The following is a 7,467-nucleotide window of genomic DNA, read 5'->3' as shown; positions in this document are numbered from 1 at the left end:
TCCCGACCATGTATGTTACCTCCATCGGTCCTTATATAGCCTTAAGCAGGCACCCCGGGCTTGGTTCCATCGACTCACACAGTTCCTGGTTTCTTATGGGTTCAATGCTTCCAAAACCGACCCATCACTCTTTATTTACAATCATGGTGGTACCTTGACCTATGTTCTCATCTATGCAGATGACATCCTGATCACTGGCAACAAACTAGCCCAAATAAGCCGCCTTCTTTCATCCTTTGCTAAGGAATTCTCAACAAAAGATCTGGGCCCTTTACATTTCTTTTTAGGGATTGAGGCTCTATCTCATCCCCAGGGGTTGCTCCTCACCCAGTCTCAATACATTGGAGATCTTCTTACTCGCTCTGGGATGGCTGATTGTAAAGGGGTCCTTACACCTATGGCTACCACATCCAAACCATCTGATGCAGGGGGTGCTCCATTCTCTGATGTGACTTTATACCGATCTATTGTTGAGGCATTGCAGTATGTAACTCTTACCAGGCCAGATGTGTCATTTGTTGTAAATCGGGTCTGCCAATTTATGCATGCTCCTACTGAAGAAAATTGGGAATGGTGAAGCGTATACTACGCTATCTCAAGGAAACTCACGATCATGGACTTCTCCTTCAAAGAACACTTGACTTCCATCTTCAGGCCTTTTTTGATGCTGATTGGGCTGGTGATGGGGCAGATCGTAAGTCTACAGGTGGTTTTGCATTATTTTTGGGCCCAAATCTGGTCTCTTGGGGCTCAAAGAAACAAAAACCAGTGGCACGTTCATCCACCGAATCGGAGTACAAGGCTTTAGCCGATGCTGCAGATGAATTAATCTGGTCGAAGTCCCTTTTTAATGAAATTGGCTTTCCATTAAGGTCTCCACCGATATTATGATGCGACAACATTGGGGCCACTTATCTCTAGGCCAACCTTGTTTTCCACGCCCGCACAAAACACATCGAGATCGACTTTCATTTTTTGCGTGATTGTGTGGCCAAGAAGTAGTTGACCGTTCAGTTCATTTCTACCAGTGATCAGATTGCTGACATCATGACTAAGACATTATCAGGTGCACGCCACCAGTTCTTAAGGGACAAGTTGAAGATCCGCTATCATCGGCCTTCCACTTGAGGGGGTGTATGAACTGATCTTGAGTATCCCTCTCTCTATGGATACTCAAGATCAGATTCTCCCATTTTTGGAATACCCAACTCACTCAATCTCTCAACATCCACATGTGATAACCATTGCTTATTCAGAAGATTGCAATCCCATTAAATCACATGTGATATAAAACAGATATGAAACTTAATCCTATTGCAATCCTTTTGTAATCCTTTGACAACTCTCTAGCAACCAACTAGGGATCCTCTATGACCTTCCATGATCTTCCATGTAATTGTATATATTCCCATATTGGAGAATCATTTTGAATAATGGAAAAATACTGTTCTAACAATCCTTATCACCGATTCTCTTTCCTGGCTTTTTTTATTCTCCGCCCACCAAACTTGACTCTTGGATAACTAAAATCACAACCATAACCATGAAAACTAAGTAACCAAAGGGCAAGAATAAGAGGAGCCACTAGGACTAAGACGAAGAATATTGACTCACAACCATGAAAAATAATTCACTATTCAAATGAAGCAACGAGGGCCCACCAAAGAAAACTAAAAATATCAACTTGAAAACATATTAACTAAGAAAAAAATTTGTAAATGTAAGTCCAATTTCCAATCATTTATCATAATAATGAGTCGACTAAGGAGAGCAATCCGAGATGAGCAAGAGCCCTATGCGACTCGTGGTCTTCTTCTTCGTCTCCTTCTTCCTTCTCTTCGCCATAGCCATCTCCTCGTCTCTAAACCAAACAAATGACTCGCAATTTACCATCAATCCGGTGCGTGATACCGGTCCCGACATTTGATTTCCTTTCCAGCCGAGCATGGCTATCCCCCGCTCGCTTATCTTGTCTCGCCACCAACGAAACTCCTGGAGCTTCCATTTTCGGTTCTTTCTTTGTAAGGAACATAAACTATGCATCACAGATCGTGAGTATATACGACCCACATGGCTGCCATCCTCAAAGGCTTCTTCATATCAATTTATCTGCTTCTCCCTTTCTTGATGGAGGATCTCAACAAGCTTATGAGTATGATCCGTATAGTGTCGTCACTTTCTTCAATTGTTCAACAACAAAACGGGATACTCAAGGCTATGGATCCCTGATTTCCTACCTTGGCGTCCCTGGGCACGAAGTTTATGTCTTCGCCTCATCTCTACGTCTATCAAGCATTCCCTTGTCGTTTTGCAAAACAATTAAGACACTCTCTTATTCAAACCCAAGTTTTATGTATGAAATTTCTGAAATTAATGCCACATGCTTTTATCTTCAACTGAGTTGGTCTCAACCATCGTGTGGAGTTTGTGAAGCAAACAGAGAATATTGCGGATTGAAGAACACCAACAGAAGTAGACCTGATGAAACTGAATGCTTTACAGCCCCCAAATCTCCTTCACCACCAGCCTTTGGTATGTACTCTCTCTCTCTCTCTCTCTCTCATTCTTGATTTTAATTTCGGTTTCAAGGAAACCCTAATCTTCGAATGATTGCCTTTATACTTGAAACTATCAGACGTGTTCTGTTTGTGCCTTAAATCTACTTTCTCTGTATTCTGTAAGCTGGGTTTTTTTTAATTATTATTATTATTATTATGTTATTTCAGTTTTACTTTTGCACACACATACACAATGAAACTGTCAATTACGTAGTTTACCAAAAAAAAAAAAATCTGTTAATTACTGTATGTAACATATGTATGCATAAATACAAAGATTTTTTTTTTTTTTTTTTGGTGAAAATAAATTTATTCAGAGGAACGGGAACATATATACAAGGATAAAAGGAAGATTTGTTATATTTAAGATTATTTGTAGCATATATTTGTAATATATGCTACAAACATATTTAAAGTATATTTAAAGAGATGGAGACAGATGTTCTGGGAAGATTCCGTTTTAGGATTTGCTATTAAATTCTAGTGTATGGCTGGTAGTTTTATCATGATGGCCATAGGTGGGAATTTTGACTTTGCTTCTTGTTGATGTTTATTTGTTTGGTTCTCTATTTCGTATCATCAAGGTCTATATTTTTTTTTTTAATCTTTCCTTAATGCAAAGCATCTTTTAGCAAAAAAATTGTTATATCTATGGTAACACCATCTCTCTCTCTCTCTCAAAATCTTGTTATGATCAAGGTTGGTTACAACATCATTGTAACCTTACTTTGTTGTCCCTTATTTTATTCTCAAAAATTATTAAATCATGGGTACAAAAGGGTTTTTTAAAATTAATTGAAAGTGACTTATTATTATGCCATTTTTAAAAATTGTCACTATCCATGTGAAATGGCATGCATTAAATAACTTTTAGGAATAAAATAAGAGAAAAAATAAGGTTATAACTTTTTAGTTCACTTAATTATTATTAGGGTTTTTTAAATTAGTGAAGGTGTTATGTGTTGATTCCTTTCCTTTTCTTTCCCAGGTGCATCTGCGAAGAAAGTGCTTACAGGTAAAGCCACAAACATATTCAGCTTTAGTAAGATTCATGTGTTACTGTAAAATTCTACTTTGTCGCTTATTAATTTTTAGGTTTTCATTACAGGCGTAACCACTGGTACCTTTCTTCTTGTTGTGGCAATAATGATATCCATAAAAAAATACCGTGACTACAAATCAGATAAAATTGAAAAAGAAAACCAAGTGAGGATTCTAAAGTTCTTAGATGACTACAAATCCCTCAAGCCCTCAAGGTACACATTTGCTGACATTAAGAGGATTACAAATCAATTTAAGGAAAAACTTGGACAAGGAGGTTATGGTAGTGTATACAAAGGAAAGCTTTCCAATGAAATTCTAGTTGCTGTTAAGGTCCTTAACAATTCCACCAGAGTTGGAGAGGACTTCATTAATGAAGTTGGCACCATTGGTACGATTCATCACATAAATGTGGTTCGCCTAGTTGTTTTCTCTGCAGATGGATATAGACGAGCTCTTGTCTATGAATTTTTGCCAAATGAGTCACTAGAGAAGTTCATCTTTTCAAGAGATACTATGAGAGCAGTCCTTGGTTGGGAGAAACTTCAAGATGTAGCTATTGGCATAGCAAAAGGAATAGAATACCTTCATCAAGGGTGTGATCTACGTATTCTTCATTTCGATATTAAACCCCATAATATCTTATTAGACGACAACTTCAACCCTAAGATCTCTCGATTTCGGTCTTGCAAAATTATTTTCCAAGGACCGAGTGCCATCTCCATGATCGCAAGAAGAGGGACAATAGGATATATTGCCCCTGAAGTGTTTTCTAGGAGCTTTGGTCATGTTTCTCATAAATCAGATGTTTATAGTTTTGGAATAATGTTGCTTGAAATGGTTGGTGGGAGAAAGAACATTGACAACACTGTAGAGAACACTAGCCAAGTGTACTTCTCCCAATGGATCTATAATCATCTGAGCCATGGGAAAGAGCTGGAAATCAGGATAGATGAAGATGGAGATGCTAGCATTGCTAAGAAGCTAACAATTGTGGCTCTTTGGTGTATCCAATGGTACCTAGTTGATCGTCCTTCAATGAAAGTAGTGGTTCATATGTTGGAAGGAGACAGAGAGAGCTTGATCATGCCACCCAATCCTTTTGAGTCTACAACGCCTTCAAACACTAATGTAGGTAATAGTAAAAGACCCCTCTGCACGAATTTACCAATCATCTCTGAATAAGGGTGTGCACAATATGTTGTTCTCTTTGATATCTGTGTAAGTTATGTAGCATGGCTGAACTTCTACCCATCACTCATTTCAGCCAGTATGTTTAAGAAGCTTTGAAATTGATGATGAATGGTCTTGAATTTATTCTATCTATAGCTATATATCCTATTCTCTCTTTTCTTTTCTTTTTTTTTGGGGGGGGGTGTTGTTTGGAGTCCTATCTATAGCTATAATGTTCACCATTGAGGTTTCATGGTAGAATAAACATACATTGATACAAGCTTTTACATAATCATCTTTTTAAATATCTATTGTTTGTCACTATTAAATAATGGACAACGTTTAGGATTACCTTAACGGTGTTCTGAAAAACACAGTGGAGACAGATCGAGACATTCTTACTCAACAGTCAATGAACGGAGAGAACGCGTACAGTCTAACTCGATAGGTGATCTCAACGGATGCAATCTTCCATAGTCCAAATCCCAGAGCAGTGATGGATGCTCTAGAAATGCACACACAGAGTATGGAAGATGGAGACTTGCAAGATTTTTTGAGAGAGAGGGAGAGTTCGCACGTTTTGGGGGAGCGGTTGTAGGTCACTTATATCCTCAACCTATTCCCCCTCCCTCTATTACATGTTTGAGTACATATAGGGGACTTGAAGTGCCCCCTTCTCCAAGTAACTCTAAACGTCTCTATTGGGTCCACAGTTGCCCAAGTGGGCACATGGATCGGGTAAAAACCCGATCTGATAACTGTCCCTGAAAGAAAAATGAAAAAAAAGCCCTCAACATCATAGTAGTAGGGAGGTTATGTGGTCCAATTACTACATCAGCATAATGGGAGTTGCTAGTACATGGTGTAGTTTCCTATCCAAATAAGCAACTACTTTGATGGAAAGAGATGAACTGGATAGGGTTAAATATCTTTTGATTCTCTCTGGTTTTGTTTTTCGGTATTACTATCAAGTACAATATATATGTGAGACACATAAGTGTTAGAAAGCAACCCTTTCATTGTGCACTATTGATTATCAGAGAAAGCCGAGGTTCACCGGAAAAGCTTTAATAGAGATTGATTAGAAAAAATAGGAATTTGATATTTTCAATATATGAACCCAAATTGGTAATATTTCCAAACTAGAGTTAATATGGTATTCGATGTCTGGAGTAACAAGAAGCACATGAAGAAGCTAGCCATTTTACCACCAGGGAGCAGCTTCCATAACTACATCACAATCTTCTACAAACCTAAACAACCATGAAGGAGCGACCATCAGACTAACATTCTAAGCACCCATCAATTCCCAGGATGAGATTAAAAGTGTCACGCCCAGATTCCTGTACCATTGGAATCTGTGACCAGAGCTTACAAATACGCTCCACACACCCACCAGGATCACTGATGTAGTATTTAAGCTAACTCATCCACACCACATGTGTTAATTCAAACGACTAGATGAAATATAAATAATCATAATCAGAGTAGCAGAGACTATGTGATAACATAAATATATTGACTGTGGCAGTTTATTCAAAGTTATCATTTCGTCACATCAAGATGTCAACAATTATAGATCATTCCCATCAGGACTTATGTATTACATAATATTTCGATAACACCTCACTCATAACGGGAATCTGAATAATAAGGTGACAAGGTATCAATGTAGCAAAACATAAAGTATAAAAATGCGACCCATTGCCTAAGCTACTACTCCCCCTAGTAGCAAGCCTCGCAGTAGCAATCCGATCCATGCTCCCTAACCTTGGGACTTCACCATTGCTAATGCCCTCAAGGACATCATACACTGAGCCGACCAACTCCATCATACCTTCATCATCATCTAAAAAGAGGTTTCCATGAGGAATGAGCCCAATGAGTAAATCGAATCATGCAAATGGCTGCAACATTTATAAATGCAATCACAAGGATGCAAACCAAACATGATAAACGAATCCCACAGTGTCCCATACCACCAGGATAATTCGTACATCAGGTCTGATTTACAGTAATGCCACATGAGTTCAATTTTTTTATTATCCACCTGACAAACAAATGCCTAAGTCTGGTCTAGTGCTACTCCAACACCCTAGGTAGCATCCCCAGCCCTCCACCTCTCACACGCGGATGGCCTATCCGGCGATGTCAAACCCGAGTTGCATAGGGAGCCTGTCGATCTCGGACCTCAATCGGACTCACCGGTCCCAGCACCTCAATCGGTACACACTGGTTAACCCAGCAAACCCCCAAAGATAACCCCACTGCCATTGTTCTGATCCTCGCGTAGGAATCGTCTGTCCCAGCACCTCAATCGGTACACATTGGTGTCCTCGTGGGGGATTATCCAACACATAAACCCCTGTTGGCAAGGGTCGTAGCATCGGGTATAGTGTCATCCTAACTAGCATACATCTAATGCATATTAAGGTACGTACACACGTAGGCTAGAGGTCGAGTCCAGAGTCCCTCCACATCGGGCTCGCTATCCTCTCGCACCCTCTAACTTACACGTGCACATTATCCACCTACCAAAGAAATGCCTAAGTCAGGTCTAGTGCTACTGCAACACCCTAGGTAGCATCCCCGGCCCTCCATCTCTCACACTCGGATGGCCTATCCAGCAATGTCAACCCGAGTTGCGGTTGGAAGCCTGCCATACACGTGTACGTCTTGTACGGCAAGCCCCCGA

At 39.7% G+C, this 7,467-nt stretch overlaps 1 protein-coding gene across 1 annotated transcript; it reads left to right on the top strand.

Annotated features, from left to right (window-relative positions):
• Positions 1-570: 570 nt before the first annotated feature.
• Positions 571-4,913, top strand: LOC122644925 (rust resistance kinase Lr10-like). The gene is made up of 4 exons (XM_043838289.1): positions 571-694; positions 2,134-2,532; positions 3,547-3,573; positions 3,667-4,913. Exons 1-4 carry the CDS (start codon positions 571-573, stop codon positions 4,782-4,784), a joined length of 1,668 nt encoding a protein of 555 aa, XP_043694224.1. The 3' UTR covers positions 4,785-4,913.
• Positions 4,914-7,467: the final 2,554 nt, after the last annotated feature.

This window comes from Telopea speciosissima, chromosome 11, assembly GCF_018873765.1.
Source record: "Telopea speciosissima isolate NSW1024214 ecotype Mountain lineage chromosome 11, Tspe_v1, whole genome shotgun sequence".
NCBI classification, from domain to species: Eukaryota; Viridiplantae; Streptophyta; class Magnoliopsida; order Proteales; family Proteaceae; genus Telopea; species Telopea speciosissima.
This window is presented reverse-complemented; position numbering and strand designations above follow the sequence as displayed.

Excerpts from the sequence above, each read along its gene's own strand:
- LOC122644925 (XM_043838289.1), top strand. The coding sequence starts at position 571 with ATGGTGAAGCGTATACTACGCTATCTCAAGGAAACTCACGATCATGGA. Across the intron at positions 695-2,133 it reads GGCTGGTGATGGGGCAGATC|GATCTCAACAAGCTTATGAG; the intron begins GTAAGTCTACAG and ends TTCTTGATGGAG. Across the intron at positions 2,533-3,546 it reads TCCTTCACCACCAGCCTTTG|GTGCATCTGCGAAGAAAGTG; the intron begins GTATGTACTCTC and ends TTTCTTTCCCAG.